This window comes from Palaemon carinicauda, chromosome 14, assembly GCF_036898095.1.
Source record: "Palaemon carinicauda isolate YSFRI2023 chromosome 14, ASM3689809v2, whole genome shotgun sequence".
Lineage (NCBI taxonomy): Eukaryota > Metazoa > Arthropoda > Malacostraca > Decapoda > Palaemonidae > Palaemon > Palaemon carinicauda.
Genome location: NC_090738.1, coordinates 42,848,125 through 42,863,869, shown reverse-complemented (window position 1 = coordinate 42,863,869; position 15,745 = coordinate 42,848,125). Strand labels below are relative to the sequence as shown.

At 45.9% G+C, this 15,745-nt stretch overlaps 1 protein-coding gene across 3 annotated transcripts in view; it reads left to right on the top strand.

Moving 5' to 3' along the window:
• Prx2 (Peroxiredoxin 2) overlaps nucleotides 1-15,474 on the top strand; it is an 18,342-nt gene extending 2,868 nt beyond the window's left edge. The window contains exons 1-5 of one of the 3 annotated variants that reach the window (XM_068387048.1): nucleotides 176-333; nucleotides 6,408-6,685; nucleotides 6,915-7,077; nucleotides 14,099-14,189; nucleotides 15,200-15,474. In XM_068387048.1, coding sequence (XP_068243149.1) covers nucleotides 226-333; nucleotides 6,408-6,685; nucleotides 6,915-7,077; nucleotides 14,099-14,189; nucleotides 15,200-15,285 — 726 coding nt within the window. In that variant the 5' untranslated portion in view covers nucleotides 176-225 and the 3' untranslated portion in view covers nucleotides 15,286-15,474. Of the gene's footprint in view, nucleotides 1-175; nucleotides 334-4,103; nucleotides 4,254-6,407; nucleotides 6,686-6,914; nucleotides 7,078-14,098; nucleotides 14,190-15,199 lie in introns of those variants that run through there. The other 2 variants (XM_068387046.1, XM_068387047.1) reach the window with 2 other exon arrangements.
• Nucleotides 15,475-15,745: the final 271 nt, after the last annotated feature.

The window sequence follows — 15,745 nt, the reverse complement described above, 5'->3', positions numbered from 1 at the left end:
CTGTTTTTACTATCTGGTCCGGTTTCGCTATTTGACGCCAGCACGAAATATAGTGCTTTTCCCGTTGATAGTATGCATTAAGATAAGCTGGTTGCCTTCCAGAGTCTTTCTTCCCAACTGGAAATATTGAAACAACTAAAACTGTATCGTTGTCATTCCCAAAAATTATTTAGCTATTTTTTGTCGCGTTTTGGAAGTTCATGTAGCGCTTATTCAACATCAGAAATGGCAACTCTGCACCTGATCTCGGCCGTGACGCCCAGGCGGCCACCAGAAAACGAATCAGTTCTTCGGACTGAGCCGTTGCAACAACACGTCCATCACATCTCTCTGGTGAGTGTAGGTGTGGAAAAATTCTATAAATTGTAATTATTAGTTGATACCTCTTAACTATTGAATTATACGACTACATGTTTTTTGGTGGTTAAGTGACGTATCTTTTATATTAGTGTTTGTTATGAGTCTTTTTTATTCTCGTCAATTGGAAGATATCCCTAATAAATAGCGGCATCACAGGCCGGGAGAGTTGCCATGTGTGACTCAATAATGAGTCTATGCCGGCATCTAACCCATCATTTTATGGCTTCCTCTTTAAATTGCTTGTTGACACTCCATCTAAAATAGCTTGAACTTTTTGTATTACGGTAAAGAACGTATGTAAGATTCCATGACTTTGTAATTTAAGGAAATCTTATCCAAAAGATCCATTGGATAAAAATTTTGGGAGCGGTTAAAGAAAATCCTATTACCATATATATACCATTGTCTTCCAGTTTTCGTCAATTGTATTGGCTATTTCAATATGGTAACCATTCTGTGTCTCAATGAAAAACCGATGTATTAACAATTCCTACAAAGTCTAGACGTAAAGATGAGAGTAGACTTCCTAAAATCCCAGCGGTGGACGTATCCTTACGCAAGCTTTGATCCTTCTCGAAGGAATCAAGGTAAAGGCAGGATACCCTTCCCACTCCTTCCCCTAGTACCCCTAATTAGCTCCCTTGTCGAGCTGAATGGGGGGGGTGGGCGTTAGGAGGTGGTGCTGCTACCTGCTGGACATGGCTTCAGCTCCCCCCTAATCACCCCTCGGCTATATCCAAGTTCAAGGCCGCTTTTTATCCCCCACCCCGGTATGTGACGATTCTCTTAGGCCTATTCCCAGCCTTGGGGTCTACTGTAATGAAATTAATACTAGGATTTCGGACGGCTGGTACTCTGCGGTGAAACGGTGGTGGTATTACAACATTGAAATACTGTGAGATTCACACCGAAAAGTACGGTAACAGAAATTTGATTAAAACTTCTTTTACAGCTTAAAAAAGGTTTAGCGTAACTTGTAATGCTCGGAAAGAGACTATTAGTCAAAGTTCCACTGAGCGTATTTGACTTATTAAATGGACTCTCTTGCGACTATAATAGGTTTGGTGGATGAAATAAATCTTATGTTAAGAATTTCTGTAAGAGATTTTAAGTTTCACATGAGTTAGTAAAGGAGCTACCAAAATATACCATTCACTCGAATTCTGCAATTTTTGCTTGAAACGTGGTTCTTCTCTTACAGTATTTGCCTAATATATTAGTCTTACTAGTAATCTTTTTTTTTTTTTTTTAATTTTCCCATTGAATATTGTTCTATTTAAAGAATATTATAGTTTTGTCTAGAGATTTATGAAAGTGAATTTAATGCTAATAGGTTGTGTAACATTGCATCTTTCTCTTAATTTGAACCCCTTAAGCATTCTAATGCAGCCTCGAGTAATAAATTCAACCAATGTTAGGAGTAAACTTTTGCATTGCAGGTGTGGTTTTTTTTAGGGTGGGGTAAGGTCAATAAGCAGTTTCAAAGTTCTATACTCCACCAGAACGTACTGTATCCATCATAAAAAGAGGGAGGGCTTGGCTAGGTAATCCACATCCCCACCCCAGTCTTACCAGGGTGAAACCATTAATTTGTTGTGATAGCCTATTGGAAACTGTTGCATAGCAATCTGCTGGTAAGCATGATAGTTTCTTGTCTGCAACCTGGCTAGCAATCTATTGGACTGGGGCCGTGTTCACCAACTGGTGGGGCGGACGCGGCCAGTGTTCACCAACTGGTGGGGCGGACGCGGCCAGTGTTCACCAACTGGTGGGGCGGACGCGGCCAGTGTTCACCAACTGGTGGGGCGGACGCGGCCAGTGTTCACCAACTGGTGGGGCGGACGCGGCCAGTGTTCACCAACTGGTGGGGCGGACGCGGCCAGTGTTCACCAACTGGTGGGGCGGACGCGGCCAGTGTTCACCAACTGGTGGGGCGGACGCGGCCAGTGTTCACCAACTGGTGGGGCGGACGCGGCCAGTGTTCACCAACTGGTGGGGCGGACGCGGCCAGTGTTCACCAACTGGTGGGGCGGACGCGGCCAGTGTTCACCAACTGGTGGGGCGGACGCGGCCAGTGTTCACCAACTGGTGGGGCGGACGCGGCCAGTGTTCACCAACTGGTGGGGCGGACGCGGCCAGTGTTCACCAACTGGTGGGGCGGACGCGGCCAGTGTTCACCAACTGGTGGGGCGGACGCGGCCAGTGTTCACCAACTGGTGGGGCGGACGCGGCCAGTGTTCACCAACTGGTGGGGCGGACGCGGCCAGTGTTCACCAACTGGTGGGGCGGACGCGGCCAGTGTTCACCAACTGGTGGGGCGGACGCGGCCAGTGTTCACCAACTGGTGGGGCGGACGCGGCCAGTGTTCACCAACTGGTGGGGCGGACGCGGCCAGTGTTCACCAACTGGTGGGGCGGACGCGGCCAGTGTTCACCAACTGGTGGGGCGGACGCGGCCAGTGTTCACCAACTGGTGGGGCGGACGCGGCCAGTGTTCACCAACTGGTGGGGCGGACGCGGCCAGTGTTCACCAACTGGTGGGGCGGACGCGGCCAGTGTTCACCAACTGGTGGGGCGGACGCGGCCAGTGTTCACCAACTGGTGGGGCGGACGCGGCCAGTGTTCACCAACTGGTGGGGCGGACGCGGCCAGTGTTCACCAACTGGTGGGGCGGACGCGGCCAGTGTTCACCAACTGGTGGGGCGGACGCGGCCAGTGTTCACCAACTGGTGGGGCGGACGCGGCCAGTGTTCACCAACTGGTGGGGCGGACGCGGCCAGTGTTCACCAACTGGTGGGGCGGACGCGGCCAGTGTTCACCAACTGGTGGGGCGGACGCGGCCAGTGTTCACCAACTGGTGGGGCGGACGCGGCCAGTGTTCACCAACTGGTGGGGCGGACGCGGCCAGTGTTCACCAACTGGTGGGGCGGACGCGGCCAGTGTTCACCAACTGGTGGGGCGGACGCGGCCAGTGTTCACCAACTGGTGGGGCGGACGCGGCCAGTGTTCACCAACTGGTGGGGCGGACGCGGCCAGTGTTCACCAACTGGTGGGGCGGACGCGGCCAGTGTTCACCAACTGGTGGGGCGGACGCGGCCAGTGTTCACCAACTGGTGGGGCGGACGCGGCCAGTGTTCACCAACTGGTGGGGCGGACGCGGCCAGTGTTCACCAACTGGTGGGGCGGACGCGGCCAGTGTTCACCAACTGGTGGGGCGGACGCGGCCAGTGTTCACCAACTGGTAACATGATGGTTAGGATAAGGGGTCGGTTGCAAGATTGAAAAGGGAAGATTGGATACTGGTATAATAATTCCTTTTGGTAGGTAATACAGATACTTAGTGTGGGATGAAAGCTTGGTGATGCAATCTTTATTGTTGAACAATAACTACTGTAAAATTTCATCAAACTATTTTCATGTTCATCAGTCTTATGTATTTTTTAATAAATATCCTGATAAAGCCAGTGCCTCTGATGTGTAATGTGTCTTTCTAGATGAATGACTTAATATATCATAGGAAGAATTTACAAGTAATTATGGGAAGGTTGTCCAAGTTTCGTTGTAACGTACAGTATTATGATAATGTTATCAGGCATGAGTGATAAGTTCTTATTGACCTTTACTCTTCGTAACTATTTTACTTATTGCCTGAAGTTAACTATTTTAAGATTTTATTGTGCAATTGGAAAAAGTATACAGCATCATAAGAAATTCATATATACTTTTAACAAGATTTATTCCTCCGTAGACATCGGAACAATGGTGAGAAACAGACCTTCCGTGGTTGTAGATGGTCAAAAGCAAACCACAATCGCCTGGCTGGTTACTTTCACACCACCAAATCCAAATTCTACTTCAAACTTTGTGTGGACTGTGAAGGAGTTGAAACCTAAAGTAGTTATCTTGTGCTGATATTCAAAAACCTTGCATTATCATATACTGAAGCATTTGCAACAACCACAGCACAATACTTTAATTTCACTTAGCACATAACAGGACTTTAATTTTTCATGCATGTTTTTGTCATGTTTTGCCATGTGTTCAGATATTTTGCACCTGTGCACAATGACTACTTGGTCAAAGAAATTTTAATATTGCTCTGAGGAACACAAAGGTCAATTTATAAAGATTATAAAGGCTTTGAAATAAAAATTTATTTTAATTAGCCTCGGGATTTACAGGATTGAATGTTATCATTACTATCTCGGGCATAAATCCCTCTAGTTATCAGAAATTGATTTTGATGGTTCCAGCATGGGGTCAAGATGTTTAATACTTCTGTTAGTTTTTGTTTATTGCATATCATTGCAGAATGTAATGAATATTTTCTGCAGATATGGTCAAATTGGAATGTGTAGCCATTTTTTGGTTTTTCATAGTTTATTCTTTATTATGAGCAGAATCTTTAAGTACTGTTTGGTCAGGTGTGTGTATAAACAAAGTGGTAGATTATAGTATCTTATCAGTGGGGGAGAGGTTAAATAGGTGTGATATATCTTAAAATGGTTGTGCCAAGTTAGTTTGTAGGTGCTGTGCCTCACAAAGTTTTGAATAGTTGATTGGAAACTGGTTGCTTATTATTAGCAATTCCTTAATATTAATTGGGTGAAAATTATCTTAAGTGCTAAGTAAACTTTGATGTCGTAACTGATGATCTTTAATCATGCTCTGTTGTGGCAAGAAGTCTAGTAAAAAAGTCCAGGGGAAGAAGGCAAAATCCCACAACAACAGTGCATTTCAGCTAGATGAGGAGTTTCAAGGTGTTGAAAAAGCAGAGGTGAAAATTGTGAATTCCTTAGAGGCTGAGGAAACTGTTATAGGAGACCATGCAACTGGAAAGGACTCTGTTGTCGAATCTGTAAGGGGGAGGACGACCTCAGTCGATCAATTGAAGAGTATTTTGCAAAGCGATAGTTCAATTGACAGGCGAAAGAGGAAAGAGAGTGCGAGGACAAGGAGTGTTTCCTTTACTTTTCCTCCTGAGGAAGTTCCCACACTGAGCAAAGATCAGTTGGATGCTATGTTTGAGTTTGTGGATATGGTAGAGGATATAGAGGAAGAAAAATTGAGATATCTGGAATCCTCTCTCTGTGTTACATCAGGTTTGAAAGACTATTACAGGGAATTCAATGTACTTGATGAGCCCTTGGTAGGTTTTCATAAAACTAGGTCCTGTTACAGTAAGCATTTAGTTTTATTTAGGGAATTCTGGTAATGTTAGTTTAATTCTGGTAATGTTAGTTTAATTCGGAGACTGCCTTATTGGTCACATATGGTATTTTTCATTGTCTCCTCATAACTGATGAGTATTTAGAGGAATGGAAAAAAAGTTGAACATTTTGTAAGGATATTGAAACTTGACCCATGTATTAATATAAAGTGCAAAGTAATGTTATGCCAGTATTATTTGTATCTTGTCAAGTTAATTAATAAAGGCTCTAGTGCGAGAGATAATTAACCTTAAAAGGCTAGAAGTCAGATTCATGTATGCTTCGTAATGCACTGTTATTATTGGGCACAGAGTTTACTGAAAGTATATTTTGTTATTTTCCTGTGAAGTAATTTGAAATTGAATTTTTATTGTGCAACTGCTGTTACAGTATAGCAAATTTATATGCACTGCTCTTGTTCCTGATATTTTTGCCCTTGCATGACTGCAGTTATAGCAAATACATAAATTTGAGATTAGTTTTTTATTGTAACTGCAGTTACAGCAAATTTATGTGCACTGCTGGCATTCAGTTATTTTTGGACTAGCAGATCTATAAGTGACTTCACTATTGTTAACTTTGGCTTAGATTAAGAATATAGTCATACATTGTGTAATATATTTTATTTTGTATGAAGATATATAGCATGTGCAGTATTTTCGTTTCTAATCATGGTTTGCATTGTCTGAGTGTTGGATTGCTTATCTTTTTACTTTTGGGGTATTACTTTTTATTTAGTTTTTCTCAAGATTTGACCACCTATTGAAGTTGTGAATTACAGAAGTTATTTTAAGGAATATATTTACAACAACCATAATTATCTTCATTTTCCCTTCAGAAAGAAGGCAGCAAATCAACCATGAGCAACCAAGTCCCAGCTATCACAAAACCTGCTCCAGTTTTCAAGGGAACAGCTGTTGTTGATGGCCAGTTTAAGGAGATCTCACTTGCCGATTACCAGGGGAAATATGTTGTTTTCTTCTTCTACCCCTTGGATTTCACCTTCGTCTGTCCCACAGAGATAATTGCCTTCTCAGACAGAGCTAAAGAGTTCAGAGATATTAACTGTGAAGTGATCGCATGCTCAACAGATTCTCACTTTTCTCATCTTGCTTGGTAAGTTCAGTACTTTTGTGACAAGTTAGATATAAAGTACAGTATGCTTTTAGTCCCCAGTAATGTTTTATACAGGGTATTGTTAGCCAATTTTCAACTGTTCATTGTACAGCACTTTTCGTGTTAGTCTTACTTTTTAAACTTTTGTTGTTGTCTGATGACTGCTATTAAAGAAATTTAAAGTATTTTTCATTGAACAAATTGTATTGGGCAATTTCATACTTTTCAGGATCAACACCCCACGCAAGGAAGGTGGTTTGGGTGAAATGAATATTCCTCTCTTGGCTGACAAATCTATGGACATTGCAAGGAGCTATGGGGTCCTTAAGGAAGAGGATGGCATTGCATTCAGAGGCCTGTTCATCATTGATGGCAAGGGAAACTTAAGACAGGTAGGTTTCTAAGTTTTGCAGTGCAATGCTGCATATTTCTACTTAGGTACTTTTTGTTCTTGTATGTGAATTATTTTTTGTTCCAACACTGAGTACTTACCTCGAACTACTTTCTTAGGAGTATCTGGGATTCTCCTCCCAATCGACCAGATTTTTGTGTAGTTTCCACTATCTCCGTTTTCTCTAGTGGGGTCCCTCCGTGGCAGGTGGATACTCGCCCTGAGGCGACCCGGGTCAAAGTGCGAGAGCATGGACCTAGGTCTCGGTCGTCAGTAAGCTTCTGGTTGAGGCGCTGATTACATCTCGCCGCTCTCTCACATCCCGTCCGACCCTTTGTGTTACCACGTGGTTCCCTCGTGTTTTCCCATTCCTTTGTGCCCCCTTTTATCCACCTCCTTTCCCAGTGTCTTGTGTTGCTTGGTGTTCCTTGTGTTGTATTATGGAATCCCAACGTCGTTGCCCCGGGCCTAAGGCTGGTAAGTCCTGTGGTGCGTGGCTGTCGAAGCCTGAGGTAGACCCTCATTCGCTGTGCTCCTCGTGCAGGGGCAGTATTTGTTCCCCGTCAGCCATGTGTCCGGAGTGTGCAGCCTGGTTCGAAGTCCAGTGGGCCCTGTACACCACAAAGAAGAAGAAGGCGGCGGCGAAGCGGTCCCCTAAGGAGGTAAGCGCCGCTTCCCCTTTGGTTTCTCCTGCCACCCCTTCGGAGAGAGGTTCCCCGTCTCCTTCCCTACCCTGAGTAGGGGACGAGGTAAGTCCGTTGCGGGGAAGCGGCCCATTGCCGTTTCCCATGAGTCTGATTTTATTGATTTGAGGACTGTTGTTGTGTCGCAGGCATGTTTTGGGGGGTCGGTTGTGTGTTCGGGAGACAGAGGCCCTGGTGCCTGCAGGACCCATCTCTACCGAAGACCCGGTATGGGGGAAGACTGCTACAGCTCCTTCCCCTGCATCGTGGCAAGGTGTTTCAGTTACCGCAGCGCCCGGGGGAGACGCAGACAAAGAGAGGCAGCCGACAGGTTTGTCAGACCCCGATTCTATCGTCTGGATGGCACCAAGGACGCCCTTTAGATTGCCAATGCGTCGGGAAGAGGAGTTTGACGGGTGGTTCGCATCAAGGAAAGCCCTATGGACTCCACCGGCGCCGTCGTCAACGCTCCCGCCTGATTTCATGCAGCCCTTCACGCTGATAGAACAACGCCAAGACCCTGCATCAGTGACGGCGGACTCGGCCAGCTCCTCCTCCAGCTCTTCTCCCTCTTCCTCAGCGTCGTCGTACGACTCCTCATCATCGGAAGATGACGACTCCCGGAAGGAGAGAAGGAAGCTGAAGAGGTCCTGTAAGTCGAAGTCTCGTTCCCGGTCAGGCCCTAACAGGAAGAAATCAAAATCATTGAAGAGAAAGAGCAAGCACAGGTGCCCTTCCAAGGACAGGTGGGCTCAGGCAGTTTTCCCCCCATAGCGGGTCGATCAGGGCCTCTGCCGCTCCAGTGTCTGCCTCCTCGGCCTCTGGAGCCGCCCCTATGCCCACACTTGTCGACCGCTCGACCTCCATGCCGGTTGAAGCCGTCGCCAAGTCACCGGGTCCATCCACCCAGCAGGGAGAGCCGCTGTGTCGGCTTGGCAGCTCTTCTTACGTACCTGGTACCATGGCAGCTCAGCTAAAGCGCTCTTAATACCCGGTGGTGCATCGTGGAACCCATGCCCCACGGCTCTCCCCGAGCGGAGGTAGACCCATGACCCATGACCTGCCCCATCGGTTCACCCTGAAGAGGAAGACGTAGCCTCCCACATGGACCCATCCGGGCTCGCCGATGCACACGGCGCAGAGGACCAGGTGGTCGATGGCTTGATAGACGTCGGAGACTGTACGTCAGAAGAGGTGTCTTCCTACAGGAAGGGTCTGGCCCTCATCAGGCGTCCTCATCGCCTGGACGAACCAAAGCCGTCGATGGAGCAGGCTTGGCTCTCGGGGTTGGGGAGGATGTTGGATAATCCTGTCCATCAGAAGCCATCCTTGACCCTCCCCTTAGCTCCTGATGTCAAGCTCAGTAGGGAGCATGTCGACAGGTACGTCGCGGGACAGGTGAACTCCCTCACGGCCCGGGGGTCCTTCAAGTTACTTCCGGGTTTGAGGACCCAGAAATGGTTCTACGTCCGCGACGGTCAGCACTCGGGGCCCCGTACAGTAGAGGCAGCAGTAGCCTCCCTCAACCAAGGCAACACCGAAGATAGGACCGTCTCTGCCCCTGTGTGCTTCTCTCCGGCCGAGGAATCCATGATGGAAGATACGGCGCAGGACATTGTCAGAGTGACTTCTTGGCTAGACTGGTGGGCCTGTATGTTTGGCGAGATGCCAGCTGTCTCGCGATCTGACAGTTCCGGAGAACCAGGCTCTACTTCCGGAACTTATACACTGGGGGGAAAAGGCTATGAAATTCCTCACCTTCCAGTCTCTCACTCAAGACAGGCAATTGGGTGCTGCGGAGGAGGGTTACAATCCTCAACAAGCTGTCCCGTAAGCTCCCCGAATGAGAGGCAAAGTGTTTGAGGAATTCGCCAGTGTGGGGCAATTCCATCTTCCCCCTGAAAGCGGTAGAGGAGACTATGGAGAGAGTCCAGAGTCTAAAAGAAACAGCAGACCCCAGACACTCAGCCGTGAGACGGCCCTCTCACAGGAGGGTTGTACCAGAAGGGTCCCACCCTCCTACGTCCCAGTCGAGGAGAGACCCCTTCGTCAACCTTGCAGCAATCGACTCCCCCCCCCCCATATAGGAAGTTCTACCCTTCAGGCCTCCTTTAGGCCTAAGTACTCCAGCTCTAGGACAGACCGTTCAAGCCGCTCTCCAGAAGGAGGTAGGAAGGGAGGACCCCCTCTCCTGCCGAAGCATTTTTGGCAAGCATGGCGGGACAACGGGGCGGAACCATGGTCCGTAGCAGTCCAGAAGGAGGGATCCAGGGTCCCCTTCCTGACGGAGCCGTCCCCTCTGATCCCCGATCATCGAGCGGATTGACTGGCACCCGAGGACCCCTTGAAGAAGGCAGCATTACAGGAGGAGGTGTCAGCCATGCTGAACAAGGGAGCCCTAGAAGTAGTGGAGGACCCGTCCCCAGGGTTCTACAGCAGGCTCTTCCTCGTGGAGAAGGCGACAGGAGGGTGGAGACCGGTCATCGACCTCTCGGCCCTCAAGTTCATTAGCAAGACGGACTTCAAAATGGACACTCCGAAGTCAGTGCTGGCAGCCTTGAGAGAAGGGGACTTCATGATGTCCCTGGACCTCAAGGATGCATATTTCCAGATCCCTGTCCACCCCTCCAGCAGGAAGTTCCTCAGGGTGAGGTGGGGTTCCCAGTCTCTGCAGTTCAGGTCCCTTTGCTTCGGCATGTCGACAGCCCCTCAGGTGTTCACAAGGGTGTTCGCCACAGCGTCAGCCTGGGCGCACAAAAAGGGGATCCGGCTGATCCGCTACCTGGACGACTGGTTGCTTTTTTCAGCCTCGGAGGCAGTTTTGAAGGAACAAGGTGTGGAGTTGTTGCTGTTCTGCAGGGACTTGGGAATCACCATCAACAAGGAGAAGTCGCAGTTAGTGCCCTCCACCAGGATGACATACCTTGGGATGGTCCTAGACTCAAAGTTGGGGAAAGCATTCCCTTCCGCAGAGAGGCTTGAGAATTTGGATCAGGTCCTTCTCCCCTTCCTAACAGACATACCCACGAGAGCCAAGGATTGGCATGTCATCGGAGACAAAAGAGACGAAGTGGTGGTCCGACAGGACGAATGCTCTTAAAAGAATGCCTTACACAACCGCCCCTCCGGAGATGTTGCTCTTCACAGATGCATCGAAGGAGGGGTGGGGAGCTAATCTCCAGGAAGAAACGGCAAAAGGCAAGTGGTCCCAAGAGGAGAGGACCTTACACATAAACGTGCTCGAGATGTTAGCGGTCCAAAGAGCCTGCATGAGGTTTGTTCATCGTTTCCGAGGAAACACGACGGCCCTCATGTGTGGCAATGCCACTGTGGTAGCCTACTTGAAGAATCAAGGAGGGCTCAAGTCAAAGGACCTGTGCGACCTCACGGCAGAGATCCCGGATTGGGCCGAGAAAGAACGCATCTAGCTGACGGCTACGTTCATTCCGGGGAAAAGGAGCGTCTTAGCCGACGGCCTCAGCAGGATAGGTCAGGTGGTAGGCTCAGAATGGTCCCTACACCCGTAGGTAGCCCAGACACTCCTAGGCTAATGGGGGTCCCCGGTGATAGATGATCGCCACGAGGATCAACACCCAGCTCCCCGTATTCTGCTCTCCAGTCCCGGATCCACCAGCAGCATTCAAGGACGCCTTTCAGCATCCATGGGACGGTCTCGATGCATACGCCTTCCCTCCCTTCGGAACCCTTAGACAGGTCCTCAGCAGAGTCAGGCAGTCAAAGAACCTGCGGATGACTTTGGTAGTGCCCTGGTGGCCGGAAAGAGAGTGGTTCGCAGATCTGAAGGAGTTAGCAATTCTCCCACCGTGGCCGCTGCCAGACAGGGAAGACCTCCGTCAGCCCCACTTCAAAAAGTTCCACGAAAATCCTCGGTCCCTCCGGCTACACGCGTGGAGGTTATCGAGCGTTTGTTGAGGTAGGAAGGGTACTCGTCAAGGATTGCCACGAGAATGACAGGTTATCTAAGGAGATCATCAGTCGTAGTCTACCAGGCAAAATGGTCTAAGTTTGTAAAGTGGTGCGCCTCCCAGAACCTGAGGCCGCCGGACGTATCTATTCACAAAATAGCAGACTGCCTCGTTCACCTGAGGGACAACCCTAGGAATATCCATCCCGGCGATTAAGGGAGTTCGAGCCGCACTGGGCCAAGTCTTCCTCCTCAAAGGACTAGACCTCGGAGCATCCCGACAGATCTGTATGTTCATAAAGTTTCAAACAGTCATGTTCCCCCCGCTCCTCTAGAGTGCCGCAATGGGACGTAGCCAGGGTCCTTAAGTTCCTTACCAAGCCACCCTTTGAACCGCTCAGGAACATTCTCGATAAGTATCTTTACTCTTTATACTGTCTTCCTCCTAGCCCTAGCCTCCGCTAAATGAGTCAGTGAGCTACACAGGCTGTCGTACGAAGTCTCGCACTCGAAGGGTCGGAAAGACCCGAGTTTAAGTTTCTCCCGGACTTTGTAGCCAAGACCCAAAATCCTGCCTTCTGGGATCCCAAGTTTGAAAGCTTTTCGGTCCCAGCTATCCCATGTTCGGACAATCCCGAAGACTTATTGTTGTGCCCGGTCAGGTTGGTCAGAAAGTACCTAGAAAGGACAGCCAGACTTCGTCCTGAGATCAAGAGTCTGTTCGTCTCCGCAGGCCCGGTTAAGAAAGCGGTGTCCAGAAACATAATCTCCTTCTGGCTCAGACAGGTCATAAAGAGGGCGTATGACAGGTAAACCTTGACCCCATGACATTATGGGTCTCGGCACCTCCTTGGCCTTCGACAAAAACATGGCAGTGGGCCAGATCCTGAAAGCAGGTACGTGGGCAAGGCAGTCTGCGTTTACCGCCCATTACCTGAAAGACTGTACAAGGAAATCCCTGGACTCCTTTTCCATCGGACCAGTCATTTCCGCACTCCAACAGGTTTAAGGTCGAAGCCCGTGGGAAGTAATTCCAAGCGACACAAAATCCTCCTTACTACCCCCTTTCCTGCTTCTCCGTTCCCTTTCCTTATCCTCCGCCCATGTGAGAGTTGATCGTTGGAGACGCCCATGCTCGGATGAAGATTGTGAAGAGGCGAGTTACAGAGGCACTGAAAAGGTTTTTGCGTAGTTCTCCCCGAGTTTCCTATCCCGTTTTTGTGGTCAGCCAGAACCTAGCCTCCTATCTAGGTTAAATCAGATAGCCCGGCCTGTAAGTTCACTCCCTCTTCCTAAGGTATAAATCTCTTGAGAAAGAAGTTCGAGGTAAGTACTCCGTGTTGGAACAAATCACAAAGTTTAAGTAATTTGTATTTTTCCTAACAGTACTTGCCTCGAACTACTTTCGGGTTATAGCCCGCCCAGCCTTCCCTGAGTGACTTACAGGAGTTAGAGTGTATAGTTGTCAAAGCTTACTGACGACCGAGACCTAGGTCCGTGCTCTCGCACTCTGACCCGGGTAGCCTCAGGGCGAGTATCCATCCGCCACAGAGGGACCTCACTAGAGGAAACGGAGATAGGGGCAACTACACAAAACTCTGGTCAGATGGGATGAGAATCCCAGATACTCCTATGAAAGTAGTTCGAGGTAAGTACTGTTAGGAAAAATAAAAATTACTTAAAATTTGTGACTTTTGAAGACACAGTAATTTTTTTTTAAAGCATTTTTCCCCTAGCTAGTAATTTTAGTTGGGTATTTTAAATTGCTATTCTGATTTAAGACTTATTACTGTTCATGTTTACAGTGGTCAGGAATTTTTAACTTGGAAATCGATAAATAAACATTTTGGGAGTACGTATGCCAATTTAATCCTAACAGACAGACATGGCTTCAGTTGCTCTAAGATCTAAAATATTTTATTGGATCCATGCCCATTTTTCTTTACAACTGTAGTCGTTAGTTTAAATTGTGTTTTATTGTAATTTGAAATTTCCATTCTTATGATGTTGATACAATTTGTAAGGGAATATTTGTTCATTGATTTTCCCTTTTATTTGTAACTGAAAATGTAACTAGGGTAATATTTGATAAGTGTGGTTAACTACTTTTATTCTTGATATATTTTCATCAAATAAAGATACTGCATGTCATTTACATTGACCTTTGCTGTGATCCTTTATAGTTTTATTACTGTCATCGATCAGTCTGCATTCTTACATGTTAAGTTAATTGTTTGTCCCAACTTGCAACAAATGTTGCACTTTGCCTATTTTAACCCAAGTGTCTTGAGTAATCAGGCTTTGCTTATAGAAGGGAAAGAAATACATTATAAAAGTTTATAATTTTTGGAGATGAAGCTACAATAATGTCTAATAGGAAAAAATTTTCATGCTATACCATAACTTAATTTCAGGCTACAATCAATGATCTTCCAGTTGGCAGAGATGTTGACGAAACTCTTAGATTAGTTCAGGCTTTCCAATTTACTGATGAACATGGTGAAGGTAAGGTTTTATTTTATTTGGTACATTAGAGATATTAGTATCTATATATTTTTTTGTAGGAATTCTTTAAATAATTTACAGTATTCATTGAATAAAGTGGGAAAATGTGGTCATAAAGTATAAGGCCCCAATTTTTTTTTTTTTTTTTTTTTTTTTTAACTGCATACTTTTTTCATTATTAGTCCTATGTATGGTCAAGTTGGTAAGGTTTGGGTGAAGATGGTCATAGTTGGTTTTTAGCATTTTTAAGTTAAAATATTTATTGATAGTCCTATGTATGGTCAAGTTGGTAAGGTTTGGGTGAAGATGGTCATAGTTGGTTTTTAGCATTTTTAAGTTAAAATATTTATTGAAACTTGAAATGTTTCATGATATCCAGAAGCTTAATTTTAGTGTGAGTTTTTGGTAGACTTTCCTGCATTTTGCTGGCATTTAAAATCATGGTTTTAAGAGTTATTTGACTCATTAGCTTTAGATATTGAAACTGTTTTATCATTGAATTGGTCACACTTGTTTGACCTACTGGTCTTTGATGAATTATTCACACCTGTTCATTTATTCAAAAGAATGCAGGTTCTTGAAGTAGAACGACAAGTTAAGATTATCTAAATTTCAACCAACAGTATATAGAGGTGTTTAGGAAATGTATGAATTAACATTTGCAAATGGTCATAAATTCAAAAATGAAAAAAATTTCTTTAAAAAAATGAAACTTCAGACACTTTAGTTGTGAATGTTATTTATTCACTAATAGGAACTTACATTGTCTTTAAAATACCTGCCTGAACTACTAGATAGTCTTCTGTGATTAACAAGGCTTGTAAAGTTTAGTTTTCCATTTTTCTCAAAGTTTGTTTTTAAAAGAATACACACACACATTGAAGCTATTGAATGGCGTATTTTTTAGTATGTCAGATATGTTTGCTACAAATTCCATGAAACGGCTCATTTATGTTGTCGTTCTTATGAAACTTTGGTTAACTTTATTGTAACTTTTCTTTCCTTAACAGTTTGCCCTGCTGGCTGGAAGCCTGGTGCCAAAACCATGAAGGCCGATCCCACTGGCAGCAAAGAATATTTCCAGAGTGAAAACTAATTTGGCTTATTTTGTTATTATAAGAGAATGCTTAGGTAATTGACGAACCAAGATTTAAAGAACTCGTCTTGTGTAGCATTAAGGCAGAAATTGTTTCCTTGGTTTCATATTTTTTCACTTCGTTAATATTATTATACCTCATTTAAGTTGATTGCCAGTATTATTAATCAAAATAAAGTCAATTATATATTTGGTTCTTATTGAATCCTATAATTACTGTAGTGTAGACTAGTGGGACACAATTGTGAAAATTTTACTTTATTCTAAAGAGTTTTAGGTAGAAAATTTGAGTTAATCATTAATAATTCCAGTACGGAGATAAACCTAAATCCCCTGTCAGCTAAATAATTCTAAAACTAAAAAAAGGTAGTTTCAAAGATGTAACTTTAAAAGAGCTAAGAGAATAATTTTACATATAGTTGTGTAGTGTGACAACTAGAATGGGGTGTGAAGCATTGTG